This window comes from Pituophis catenifer, unplaced genomic scaffold (genome assembly GCF_029215685.1).
Source record: "Pituophis catenifer annectens isolate HBS135680 unplaced genomic scaffold, rPitCat1.0.hap2 SCAF_6, whole genome shotgun sequence".
NCBI lineage: Eukaryota > Metazoa > Chordata > Lepidosauria > Squamata > Colubridae > Pituophis > Pituophis catenifer.
The window spans coordinates 30,395,843-30,410,193 of record NW_027256886.1 but is presented as its reverse complement, the minus strand read 5'-3'; the positions used below and the strand labels follow the sequence as shown (position 1 = coordinate 30,410,193).

General features: G+C 45.0%; 1 protein-coding gene across 1 annotated transcript in view; it reads right to left on the bottom strand.

The window, feature by feature from the left end:
* Positions 1-14,351, bottom strand: part of CUL3 (cullin 3) — a 55,233-nt gene that overhangs the window by 20,543 nt on the left and 20,339 nt on the right. The window contains exons 2-7 of the mRNA XM_070945260.1: positions 13,044-13,241; positions 11,245-11,358; positions 2,586-2,746; positions 1,445-1,559; positions 844-1,072; positions 427-572 (exon numbers count right to left, since the gene is read on the bottom strand). Coding sequence (XP_070801361.1) covers positions 427-572; positions 844-1,072; positions 1,445-1,559; positions 2,586-2,746; positions 11,245-11,358; positions 13,044-13,241 — 963 coding nt within the window. The remainder of the gene's footprint in view (positions 1-426; positions 573-843; positions 1,073-1,444; positions 1,560-2,585; positions 2,747-11,244; positions 11,359-13,043; positions 13,242-14,351) is intronic.

The window sequence follows — 14,351 nt, the reverse complement described above, 5'->3', positions numbered from 1 at the left end:
AAGTCCACTTGCCCTTTGAAAAAAGCTCCTTTGGGACAATCATGACCTGGATGATTGAGAATTTCCATTGGTATTTTGCTTTGTGAATACTTTTTTAAAATGCTTTTGTAAATTGAAAGTTTATTCAAAATGCTTCCTTTAGATTAAAATTATAAGATTTCTAGGTTTTGAGAAGAAATAACTTTTCTGAGAAATGTCTGTTTACACAATCATGAAAAATCTAATTTATCTCATATGAAAAAAATGAACTAATCTGATAAGCCAATAATACATATTAAAATAAAAATACATTATTCTCAATAATTTCTCTTTGCTTATCTCTACTATGAAACATTGCTAAAGCAGTACTTGAATTATGTAAGTACACTTCTGCTAAAGGAAACATTTCCATCATAAGAAAAATGAGTATTTAAAGGCTTTGATTACCTGAATATAGTCCACTGGGTTCTTTCCTTCACCTTCTTCAGATACAAGTGCTTTACCTTGTTCCCTCAAATAGGTACTCATACATTCGCACATTGTCTTTAAACCATTTGGGACACGACTAAATAATTTGTACATACACGCAAGATCTGCAGTAAATATATACATACATTTTATATTATCTACTACTAATATATTTGTAACATTACACAGCAAATAATCCAAATATGATATTTCTGATGTTTCATTAAATTCTCCAATTTTCCAGAAGCAGGTTTTCTTGATCATAGCCCTCTCCATCTGAAATCAGCTTGCTTTGTTTCTTTTTTGTTATTATTTTGAAATCACCTAGAATGTATCAATTAGCATCCACCCACATGGGGCTTCACTATTATTGCAGATAGCACTGCACAGACTTACCTTCTGTTTTGCCGTTTTTCAACATGTGAACTAGACCAGAATTTTCCATTTCTACTATGGTCTTCATATGCTTGGAAATAAGCTCCCTCTCAACAACTTTGACAATTGGCTCTTCAGTTGATTTATCAAGACAGTGCATCACACGTTCTATTTCTTCGTTAATTCTAGCTTCTACTTTCTTTATATAAACTGAAGCACTATTTTCTGCTAAAAATTTCTGACTTTCCATCTGTAATAAAATAAAGAGAAATAGAACACTACATGAAACACTACAGAAAGTAAACCAAAACCCATTCAGCTGCTCTTAGCAGTAATTGTTTAGGGGATTAAATCATCACCCTACTGTGTTAACTCTTGTATCTGCCATGCATTAATATCCACCAATATCCAATATCATCTAAGGCCAATGATGAATAAACACAGGCTCATGTTCAGAGGAAAGGGAAAATCCGAAGCAAGAACCACTCTACATTAGGGGCCAATAACAATTCTCCAGACTGGTATTTATTAATCTGGATTTAAATAACTGGAATTTGTAAATTTGGGGTGGTGGGGTGGTGTTCTTATTCCCATTTGTAAATACTGAAAAGCAGCATTGTACCTGAAAGAATTCTGCTGACATCTCCAGAAATGGAGCTTCAAAGTCTTCTTCATAGACTGATCTTCCTTCAAGGCCTAGAATCATTAACATCTGGCAAGCATTTCTTATTGCTCCTCTGTCAAAACAGTAGAATTTGCAGATTAGGTTAATTTTAATGAAATTAATATTTGCTAACTATTCAATAAGTGTTTCCTGTAATATTTCCATATATATTCTATGTTTCACACAAAAGTAAATGCTATATGTACCACTTCTCTCAATAAATGAAATAGCTAGAACAGTACTGAGAAAGGTCTTTTTTTATTATCACGCAAGGTATACAATCATTACCAAAGCCAAGAAAGAAAGAAAGAAAGAAAAAAAAAACCTGTGTCACTTTTTAGAAAATTGTTTACCCCAACATCTATTGGTGTGCATTTGGGAAATAACTTCATTTTATTCCTGAATAATAAATTGACTAGAAGTTTCTGTGTGCAATTTAAGGCACTGGTCTTCATTTTTAAAGCTCTATATGACATTAAGCCAAATTCCATGCAACATTGCTATCCCCAATGGTTCTGCACATCCCACCAGATCTAGCAGAGTGAGCAAACTCTGAGTTCACTCAATGAAGCACTGTCACCTGGTACTTGGAAGCATGCCCTTCTCTCTTTCATGGCAACTACCTTATGGAACAGTCTCCTTTAAGGGATACCAACAGCCCTGACTTGTTGGCTTTTTGTAACTGGGCATTAATTTAATGGAACAATGAGGTGAATACATGTGAACTGTTTGAAAAGAGATTTCTATGGGGGCCTCAGGTTGTTGTTTCTTTTCAACAGACTGGTCATTATTTTATTCTTTTTCTGTCCAGAATTCCACTAGTTTGATAGCCATATGAGATAAGGTAGAGTTGTGATTATATATTCAGCTATGAATTATGAAGCACCTCAACTTGGTTGCTGTAGGCACTGTGAACTATGTAGATACTAGGTTGATCTCCCTCATAATAGGCCAAAAATGTAAAATGAAATATGAGATTGAACAAAAAAACCAATAAAACCTAATAGCAAAAAAGTGATTGAGAAGTAAAGCAAAAAAGCCCCAAACCCATAGATTTATCCAAAATGATGTCAAATGTAATTTATTTGTGGAGACATACCTATCTACCACTTCTCCTTTTCGTTCCCTTGCAATCATGTCTAACAAAGTCTGTCGGAGATGATCTCTAATGCACCCGTACCGTACAACTTGATCTCGAAAAATTATTAATCCCAAATTGTAGACATTTTCCACATTGTTTTGTTGTACATACACACGGTCCTAAAATCAAAGAACAAATACAAATGCAAAGCATCTATATAACATATATTATCTATATATATCAGCATCTCTAAAATATGCTTTTATTCACTTTCTTACCAATATATTGCATTCAATATTATCAAAATTACTATTACATTTATTAAAAAATGTATACTGGATAAATGTATTAATCATTATTGGGTTGGATTCAAACCTAGTCATACTTGGAATAAATCTATCGAAATAAAAGGAACTTAAATTAAGAATGAGTTCACTGATAACAAAACATATAATCTAGATTAAACTGGGCTCTAATCCATTGTTTACAATGCATAAATTTAACATTTAACAAATTATGTTAACATATGTGTACGTGCACATATACCTATTTCAAATTTTATATAATTTTAGTTATTTCAAACAGAATAGAATATACATGTGACTTCACATGTATGAAATGGACGTTGTCTTACTTGAACGTCCTTTTTCTGGGCACTGCGTACACTATCCATGCATGGGTTAATCCTTCAGTATTTGGCAACAACTGAGTGAAAGAAACAAAAGGCTCTTCCCCTTTCCGGCCCCCAAGCCACGCCTCTGTTCCCATGATCCCCCAGTCTGAACGAAAGGCGCAGCTAACAAGGAGTCAACTAAGAGTAACTTTATCACACTCAACTTTATTAACACCAACTTGACAACAAGGGACGATAAGAAACCAGACTGTCACAGAGGGAGCAGTCAGCCCAAGAGGGAGGGTTATGGATAGTGTACGCAGCGCCCAGAAAAAGGACGTTCAGGTAAGACAACGTCCATTTTCCTGTGCGCTGCTCCCACTATCCATGCATGGGATATACCCAAGCTCAAATTCCCTGGGTGGGAGGCTGACTGCCTCCACAGTCGTCCTCCGACAACACCTTCTGAAGTACTCTGCGGCCAAACGACGCCTCAGCGGAGTTGTACACATCAATCTTGTAGTGGCGAATGAACGGCGTGAGGGACGACCAGGTCGCTGCCCTGCAGATGTCCACTACCGAGGCTTGAGTGGCCCAGGCCGCCGAAGTGGCCACACTGCGGGTAGAGTGGGGGAGGATTCTGCCCGGTGCTGGCCTGGAGCTTGAATCGTAGGCCATAGCGATGCAGGCCTTAATCCATCTGCTGATCGTGGCTGCTGATACCTTCTGACCCATGGACCTCGGACTAAAGGAAACCAGGAGACCCTCGGTGCGGCGGAAGGGTTTGGTCCGACGGATGTAGATGCGGATAGCACGTCGGATGTCCAGCGTGTGCCACCTCTCCTCCCTGGCATCTCAAGGCGAAGGACAGAAATCCGGCAGGATGAGTTCCTGGGCCCGATGAAACCACGAGTTGACTTTCGGGATGAAAGCCGGGTCCAAGCGCAGCGTCACCGTGGATTCGCAAAATATGCATAAGTCCTTGCGGACTGAGAGTGCCGCTATCTCTGAGACTCTTCTCGCCGAAGTAATCGCCAGCAAGAAGGTCACCTTAAATGAGAGGTACTTGAGAGAGGCTGAGTTTAGGGGTTCAAAGGGAGGTCTGGTCAGTGCCCGCAGAACCAGAGTTAAATCCCATGATGGGTAACGATGCACTGCGGGAGGTCGAAGGTTTGTGGCCCCATGTAGAAACCCCTTAATCCGCGGGTGGTGCGCGAGCGACTGGTACGGGGGGCAAGCAATGACCGTCGATAGCGCAGCTGTCTGCCTTCGTAAGGTTGCGGGGGTCAGGCCCTTGTCAAGGCCGGCTTGTAGAAATTGCAGGATGTCTCGAATATCCGCTGATGTAGGGTCGGTATGGTGTCGGGTACTCCAGCGACAGAACGCCTGCCAAGACGCCTCGTACATGCGGGTCATAGACGGACGTCTAGCCACTTGGATGGTGGCCACGACTTCATCTGGTAGGTTGTCCTTTTTCAGGATGACGCGTTCAAATGCCAGACGGCTAATTGCAGCCACTGGGGCTCTGGGTGCGTGACCTCCCCCTGGCGAAGGACGAGCCGCCGTGGTGGGATCACCCACGGTTGATCCACGGAGAGTGCCACCAGGTCGGCATACCACGGCCGCTGGGGCCAGTTCGGGGCTACCAGGAGCAGATCGGCCTTCTCCGTTAGCAGTTTTCGGATGAGGCGGGGGAGTAGAGGCACTGGTGGAAACGCGTACAGGAGACCCTCGGGCCACCTGCAACACAACGCATCGTGGTCCTCCGCCTGAGGTGTCGGGTAGCATGACACGAAGCAGGGAAGTTGAGCGTTGGCCGGGGTTGCAAAGAGATCCACCACCAGGCTTCCGAAGCGTGAGGCGAGCTCCCGGAACAGTTGTGGATGGAGTTGCCATTACGCTTGGTCTATAGTCTCTCTGCTGAGCCAGTCTGCTCTGACATTGGATGCCCCCGAGATGTGGTCCGCCCTGATCGAGAGAAGGTGGCTCTCTGCCCAGCTGAAGAGATCGGCGGCCTCTCGCATCAGGGTGCGGGACCTTGTGCCCCCCCTCTGTTGACGTGCGCCTTGGCCGAGATGTTGTCGGTCAGGATCAGAACGTGATGTCCTTGCACCGTCGATTGGAACTCCTGAAGGGCCAGTCTGATCGCCCGAAGTTCCAGAAGGTTGATGCTGCACTGACTTTCCCGCCAGGACCACTGTCCCTGTGCCACAAGGTTGTGGAGGTGGGCTCCCCACCCTCGAAGGCTTGCGTCGGTGGTGATGATCAGTCGGTCCGGCTCTAGGAAGCTGGACCCCTTGAGAAGCGAAGGCGATGTCCACCACCTGAGGGACTGGCGGACCTGAAGAGTGAGGTATACTGCTCGTTTGGAGTTGGCCCTGCCTGCTCGCTGAAAGGGGAGCAAAAACCACTGCAGAGGTTTCGAATGTCTGCGTGCCCACGGAACAATGCCGAAGCAGGATACCATCTTTCCGAGTAGGCAGGAAAGATGGATCAGGGCAACTCTCCTCCTCGACAGGATCTGCTGTATCAGAGTGCGGATGCTCTGGACTCTGTCCAGCGATAGGAAAACCTGGCCGCTGGCCGAGTCTATCAGTGCCCCCAGATGAAGTAGTCTGGTGGTGGGCTGCAGATGACTTTTTTCGAAGTTTATGGTGAAGCTCTGATCCTGGAAGATCTGCAGGACCTTCTTCATGTCTCTGGTGGCCTGATCTCGAGTGGAGGACAGGATCAGAATGTCGTCCAGGTAGCAGAGCAACCGGATCGGGATGGTTCGAAGCCTGGCCGCTACCACCACCACCAGTTTGGTAAAGGTGCGGGGGGCTGACGAAAGTCCGAATGGCATCGCACGGTACTGGTAATGTGTTCCCACAAATTCGAATCTCAGGAACTGCCTGTGCTCCGGGTGAATGGGTACGTGAAGATAGGCCTCCCGGAAGTCGACCTATTGGAGTAAGTCGCCCTGTCTCACCCCCGCTAGAATGGGCTTGAGGGAGTGCATTTTGAACCTGTGGTATTGAACCGACAGGTTTAGCCGCTTTAAGTTTAGTATGCCCCTCCAGCCCCCGGAGTTCTTGGGTACTAGGAAGAGGGTTGAATAGAACCCGGAGCCCCTCTGGCTGTGCGGCACTGCTTCGATGGCATTGACTTCCAGGAGGTGTGTTATCTCCTGCGACATTAAGCCCTGCTGTTCTGCAGATCGGGGCATTGGACAGCGGACAAACCGATGGGGTGGCTGACCGGAGAATTCGATAGAAAGTCCCGAACCAGTCGTACGCCTTACCCAGGAGTCCGAAGTTGATTTGGCCCATTGCTGGTGGAAATGAATGAGCCTTCCCCCTATGGGGCCTTCGAGCCTGGAGTCATTTCCCTCGTTTGGCTGGCTTCGACCCAGCACCACAGAAGTTGCGCTTCGGCTGCTGGTTTCGCCCTCGGTCTCAGAACTGCTGCCGGTCCTGGAACCTATCTCCTCCCTGATAGTGGGAACGATGAGAAGAGGACCCCCTGGGTCCCGCGCTGGCACGAAAGGGCTGTTGTAGCGGGTAGGGTGTGTACCGGCGTTCCTGGTGGTGGTAAGTTGATGGGAGGATCTTTCTCTTGTCCTTCCCCTCCACTAGCAACGGTTCCAGCGCAGCGCCAAAGAGCTCTGGGGCTTTGTAAGGCGCGGCCGCCAATTTCCATTTTGCTTTGAAATCGGCCTTCCAGGGCCGGAGCCAGAAGAGTCTTCTAGCCGAAAGGGTTGAGGCTAGAGTCCTTGAGGCAAATTTGGCTGCGTTCAATGAACTGTCGGCTGAGTATTCAGTGGCGGCTATTATCTTGTTTATATCCTGCTGGAGCCTGGTGTCCTCAGGGGGTAGTCTGTCCTGCAGGTGCCGGAGCCAAATAAGCGACGCTCGGTTGAAGAAGGACGTTGCCATCGCGGCTCTGATTGCCCAGCCCGCCACCTGATGTGCCTTTCGGAAGGCCCCCTCCATCCTCTTCTCCTCTGCCTTGAGAGTCAAGAGGGTCGGTGGAGATCAAGGAACCGGAGGACAATGCTGCCATAGGCTGGTCGACCGTAGGGAGCGTTAGGAGGTCCTCTAACTCTGGGGCTGCGCAGTAGAGCTTCTTGCCCAGGTTGCTGGGTGTGGCCAGGGAAGCTGGTTGTCCTCAGGGGTTCTGGATGACCTCCGCAAACAGCTGAGGGCACGGGATGAAATCCTTCTGCAGCTTTGATGAGTTGAAAAGCGCGTTGTGCGGGCCCGCTGCCGGTGGGGTGGCGGCTGTGACATCCCCTGGCACTCCGAGATTGGTTGTGAGTCGAGCCTTGTGGAGCAGGGACTTTAACAGGGCCGGGCGAAAGAGGCCTGTAAATGCCGGTGTGTCGGGTGCTAGACCCTCATCCTCTGATAGCTCCATCTCCTCAGGCCCCTCCTCTGCTTGGTCTGATTCCTCCGAAGAGGAGCCCTGACCTCATCTAGGGAGAGGATGGGGTTGGGGTTGGTGGTGTCGCGACTGGCTCGGGGCGGCTTGGACTGGAGCTTGAGAGGACTGCTGCAGGGTTGCGCTGAAGAAGGAGGAGAGTGCGGCCGAAAACATGGCCTGGAAGTCCAATGGGGAAGCCATCCCGCCCCCCCCTTGGAGGTGCGGGTCAGCGCTTGGCGACAGACCAGTTGCTTCCCTGGCCCGATGATGTTGAGCAGGAAGGAGGGTCGATGAGGCCTCCGCTGCGAGCCCTGTGGCTGCCTCCGGGCGAGGTGTTCTGTGACCAGATCTGGGCACATCTGGAGTTCTTGGGGTCACTGCAATGTCGGATACAGTTGAGATCCCCAACTCCGCGTCTCTGGGGGAAGCACGCACTGGGTCCAAGGTCGTGGGCTCCCTGGATGGTGTTCCTGCCACTGCCCTCTGAGCCTTCACCCACTGTCTCTCAAGAGCGTTGTGCCTCCTTAACGCATCTCTGTCCTGGAAAGGCAAGGCTCCTTCAGATGCAGCTCTGCTGGTGGCGCTCGTATGCCTCTTTTTCGATTTCTTCTTGCCCCCTTTACTGCTTTTGTGAGGAGGGCTAAGCTCCAATTCCATATCCGAAGACGGAGGGGAGTGTGGCATGGCTGAGGCTTGAGAGCGCTAGGCAGACCCCCTGATGCTGCACTCCACCACCAGAGGGCAGATCTCTCCAAGAGAGTTCAAGGTGCGCAAAATCTTCTCCTCAGATGGTAGAGGAGGAAGATGCTCGGCCCCTTCCAGGCGTGGGGGGGGGTCTGCAGCCGGCCCACTGATCTCTGAAGGTGCCGGCTGGAGTCTGTCCAAAATGGCGGCCCAAAGGTCCACCAATATGGCGCTGGCACGTGGCTCCACTGTGCCCGACTCTGGCGACGGTCTTACAATGGCGGCCCGAGGGTCCGACCAGATGCAGTGCGACTCCCCTGTGCAGGGGAAGGCTGCTGAGGCGTCTGGCGCTTTCCTCTCCCTCGTGCTAGCGCCAGCAGATAGTCCAGCGACGGGCGGCTCGATCGGCACTGCGTGGGTGGCCGGAGTTTCCGAACCCGCCGCGCAGCTGATGAGCGCGAAGCCGCCCGCAGTCTTCTCCCTCGCGTTCCGGTGCCTGCAGCCAATCGAGGGTGTGAGGCGAGGGAATCCGAGCCCGCCGGCCAGCTGGAGGGGCGCGAATCGCTAGCGGCCGCACCGCACGTGGGGAGTTAAATCCGATCAGATAATGAGCCAGCCGACTGGATTCAGGCTGCGAAGCTCCGCTCCCCCCCCATCAGCTGGTAGAAAGCGCCTCGTGCCGAAGCGCCAGGCACAAGAAAAAAGGGGCACGAAAAAACAACTATTCAAAATGAAAACAAACAAACGCCTAGACGCTGTAGAGAAGAGGAGAGCCAAGACTCTAAGAGAAATTTAGAGAGAAAGAAGGAGCAAATCCCCACAGAAGCACAATACCTTTGGAAAACCTGTGGAGCTCCAAAAAATCACTTCAGTAGTTGCCAGCAACTGAGTGAAGACGGGAGATCATGGGAACAGAGGCGTGGCTTGGGGGCCGGAAAGGGGAAGAGCCTTTTGTTTCTTTCACTCAGTTATTGCCAAATACTGAAGGATTAACCCATGCATGGATAGTGGGAGCAGCGCACAGGAAAACTACAATATCTGATTAAAATGCAATAAAAAATGTAAAATTGTTTCAAATGCTACGATTACAACTGCAAAAAAGCGTGACCACTTGGAATATTTCAAAGAGTGACCATTTGAGTCCTTTAGAGGAAGGCTAATGTCCTTTTAAGTACTGTATGTAGTAAACAAAAGAAACTATGTACAAAATATCACTGTAAAATAATGCCACAACTTACTTATATTCACATTTAATATCCTAATTAGAACATAAAAATAGTAAAATAGTTTAAATAAATTAGTGTTTTACAGTTTCAAAGCCATGAACAATTAAACTGGATGGTGCATGTTTGCCTATTAATCAGATAAATGACAAATTTATTTATTTATTTATTTCAAGCTTGTATAGCAGTGATGGCTAACCTTTTTGCCATCGCGTGCCAAGTGGGGGTAGCGCAGGGGGGGGCGTGTGCACATGTGCCCACACCCATAATTCAATGCGTCCTGCCCCCTGCGCATGCACGTGCAACCCCCCTGTGCAACCCCCACTTTTGGCACACAATGGCATGGTGGGCCCAGTAGGCCCGTTTTTTTCGCCCTCCCCAGACTCCAGAGGCTTTCTTGTAGCCTGGGGAGGGTGAAAACAGCCTTCCCCACCTCCCCGGAGGCCTTCCGGAGGCTGGAAACGGCCCATTTTCTGACTTCTGGTGGGCCCGGGAGGCCCGAAAATCAGCTGGCCTGCATGCACATGCGCGCTGGAGCTGAACTAGGGCAATGCTCACGTGCCCACAGATATAGCTCCATGTGCCACCTGTGGCAAGTGTGCCATAGGTTCCCCATCACGGTTATATAGGATGGTAACAATGTTAGCTATTAGGATTGTGCAATGATCTGAATTTGAAAAAGTGTCCTAGAGTCTCTAGAATATGCATGAATGTAAAGATAATTATCTAGCAGAATATTCTTAAGTCAAAGGCATCTTTTTCTTAGAATCAGAACAAGATGCAGTTTCTTTAAAAATATTAACAAGTGCAATGTGGCTGTTCCCATGTACTCCAAATCACTATTTAGTTATCAAATCTACATTTCTACCAAGCCTTATTAGTTGTAATCCCAACCTCAATAAAGGAAAAAGAAATACTTCTTTGTATTTCACTATATGTGGAACTATTAATGCAATACAAATGTGGAAAGTTTCTCCAATATATTCAAACCTTCGAGGCTAGGAATAATAAAAACTCTAAAGATATAAAAAACAGGCTTAGCAAAAATTATTGTTTTTGCAATCCTTAAAGTAGTATTCTTTTAAATAAAAACAAAAAAGAGGGACAAAACATAACCTAGGATGATTAAAACTGAACAGATATGATTTTTTAATTTAGGGTTGGCATCAAGGTGGATAAAAATCAATGATTTAAAAAAAATTGATTTTTTAAAATTTAAATCGGATATTTTATATTTTTATCAAATTTATTTTAATAAAATGCTTTTGGAGTAAAAATCTATCTAAAGATAGTTTTCTATTTAAGATACATTAATAATTTAGTTTATTCAGCATGAAATGGATTCAGCTTAGTTATGTAGCATGAGGCTGTATATTCTGCAATATTGGGACTGTTGGTAAGTCAACAGCGGGTCAGAGGAGGAGCCACGGCAAGACAGAGATGACAGTTGCTCTTTAAAAATTATGATTTAAATCAACTTGATTTAAATCAAATCCACCCTGGTTGGCATATACAAAAATAGATTAAAGATATAAATCCAGAAAACAAACAATATGTAATAATGAGGAAGAATATAAAAGCATGTGCCAAATAATTTATTTTTAAAACCAGATAAAATATAAAAACAAAAGTTTTTTCCTTTGAGTTATCAGTTAATTATGTCAGTTTGAATCAATTTTTCCAACAGCATGGAGTAGAAAATTTTTGTATTTTAATTAACCATTTTGTAACCAGAATCTCAGATTTTACTTACCATATACATCAGAATATCTCTAATCATCACCATTGCTGTCTGGTGATCATTCCATGCTTGGTTTAATGTTTGAAGAAAATTGTTATTTAATGAGTTTAATACATCTTCTCGCACCTGCAACAAAATATTTAATTAAATAAATTGTTTAATATAGATCAGAGATGGGCATTTATATCCTGCATTGTCTAGAATGAATGAGGTCAAACACTGATTTTTGGGAAGGGGGACTTAAGGGAAAAAATATAGGGAACATTTTTCCTACACTGAATTCATTAAGTAATTGCATAGAGAAAGCAAACAATAGCATCCCCTTTATTATCTGAAGCAGGAAAATGCTAATGACCTGAAGGATTCTGCTTTCCCTACAAATAGACAAATGAGTGCAGTTTGAAACTTCTATAGGACTACTGCTCCATTAGCCACTTCATTTCTCCTATTGCTATCCCTCTGAATATGAACAGATAAAGAGAAATTTCAAAATTCCCTGAGATGTGATTACTTTGTGAGTATATCATGTGCCAATCATTTGAAAAAGATTGGTAACTTTTCATTACAGTTTGGAAGGATTTATATTCTTTGCAGTTATCTGGTCATTAGTGTTCTGAGAGTCATTGGGATCACTTGGGACTTTATCTGTATCCTCAGAGTCACCTGAATAAGAGTGTAAACAGGTGTGAAACCTTATTGAGATGGCTGAAAGGGCAGGTTGCAGTCCCAAGAAGGTTCCATACCCATTTACACTCTGATTCAGGTGACTCAGAGGATACAGTTAAACTCCCAAGTGGCCCCAATACTCTCAGAGAGCTAACAAGCAGGTGACTGCAAAGAATATAAATCTTTCCATTCCCCACCTGTCAGTTAGAATTGAAGAAGCTTCTTGGATAACAAGTGAAATGTTTTTTTTAAAAAAAAACACAAAGAAAATCCAATTGCCTTTTGGAAAAAGCACTTTTGGGATGATCATGACTTAGATGATTTAGAATCTCCATAGACACACTACTATTTTTCTCTTTCATCAGCTACAATCACCAATCTTCTTTCACTCTATAAATCACCAGCAAGACAACCCACTGGAAATATAAAACATGCTGAAGCCAGCATCCCATCCTAAGGCCCTAATGTCCCATTGGATTGGATTGTGCCCAAAAAGCAATCTTTCTGTTGTATTTTAGGAAGTTAAAAGGGTAAAACAGGCATCTTAAATTTTGCAGAATTTTAAATAGAGCCTTGGTAGTACAGTGGTTTAATGCACCCTGTTATTAACACAGCTGCCTGCAATTTCTGCAGGTTCGAATCTTACCAGGCTCAAGGTTGACTCAGCCTTCCATCCTTTCTAAGGTAGGTTAAATGAGGACCCAGTTTGTGGGGGCAATAAGCTGACTTTGTATAAATATACAAAAGTATGAAGGCTATTGCTTAACGCATTGTAAGCCGTCCTGAGTCTCCGGAGAAGGGTGGGATATAAATCAAATTAAAAAAAAATATATATGTATAGAAGCTCTTTAAAAAACCTAAACCTCATAAACTGGGCCCTTTTTTGCATTCTAAGGAGTCTAATGTATCAATTTTATCCTTTAAATTTTCTCCAAAGCAAAATAAAAAATCAACAAAAAGCCAGATCCCAAAATTTGAGTTCCTTAACCACCAACATTACACTGTCATCAGTCATGTTCTACATTTTCCAGGCAGGAAAGAAATGTACCAAAGCCAAAGTATACCCGTCTCTGTTCTAAAGACAGCCAAATGTTCAAAGAAGGTATCACTTTCTTTGTTTTCAGAAAATTATTTCATTCAGATACCTTATTTATAAGATGTTCTGTAACCACTTCTCGTAATCCAGTGTATAATTTTTCTCCATGTTTATGTAATACCATAGTATATGCATTTCTATACAATTCTTCAAAGCTGAGACCACTGTTGTTTTTACGCTGAATTTCTTGGATTGCATTTTTCAATAGATCCCAAATGCTGTTAACATATTTTTCATCCATGGTCATCTGTACGTGGACATAAAAAAGTACAGTTAATATAAGAGTTTATTGGTGTCAGGTTTTCAAAACATGTTTCCTTTAAAACAGATTAAGGACCACATTTATTTAAAAGGTAGCTGCTACTACATTTAAGAGAAACCCCCCAAAGAAAGATAGAATGTGTGTGTGTGTGTGTGTGTGTGTGTGTGTGTGTATAAGTACAGACAAAATTCCTAAAATACTGCTAAGCTTCCCTGTCTCTTCAATCATGATTTTCAAAACCACTGAACACAATCTTTGCTGCTTTCTTGCATGAGCATATGTAAGTATACAAGAAAGAACACAATCAGGACAAAATTTTAACATTTCTATTGTATAACATTGTCCATAAAGTTACCCATCTCATTTTCATATCCAGACATTCCATTCTCTCAACATGTAATTATGCATTCTACAGAGAAAAAATAGTGCAGAAATATGGATTCAGCTAGCACAAAACTAGAAATGTCTTGTATGTCATAAATTCCAATGAGTTCATTTTTTTCCCCTCCATGATATATAGCAGTGTTGGTGAACCATTTTGGCACTGAGTGCTAAAAAGGGAGCACGCGCGCATGTGCGCACATGCCAGAAACAGGAAGAGCAGTCGCCTGGGGCACATGTGCGTGCCGGGAGGATGATTTTCCAATTTCCAACACATGTATGCACACCAGCCACCTGGTCTTCCGGTTTCTGGCATGCATGCGCACACAAAGACCAGCCGGCCGGTGCACATGCATGTTGCTGCTCTTCTGGTTTCCGGCATGTACATGCGCACTGGCCACCTGGTCTTCCGGTTTCTGGCACACATGTGCGCATGAGGACCAGCTGGCCAGTGTACATGCAAGCACCAGAAACCTGAAGAGCAGCCACCCGGTGCGCATGCGCACTGGGTGGTTGCTCTTCTGGTTTCTGGCACTCCTGTGCATGTGAAGACCAGCTGGCCGGTGTGCCAAAACCCGGAAGAGCAATAGGTGACAGTTCGCAATGCCAGAGAGATGGATCTGCGTGCCACTTCCGGCATGCGTGCCATAGGTTCGCCATCACGGATATATAGGCAAGGACTCTTGTGCTGGGCATTGACCTCCTTAACTGGAA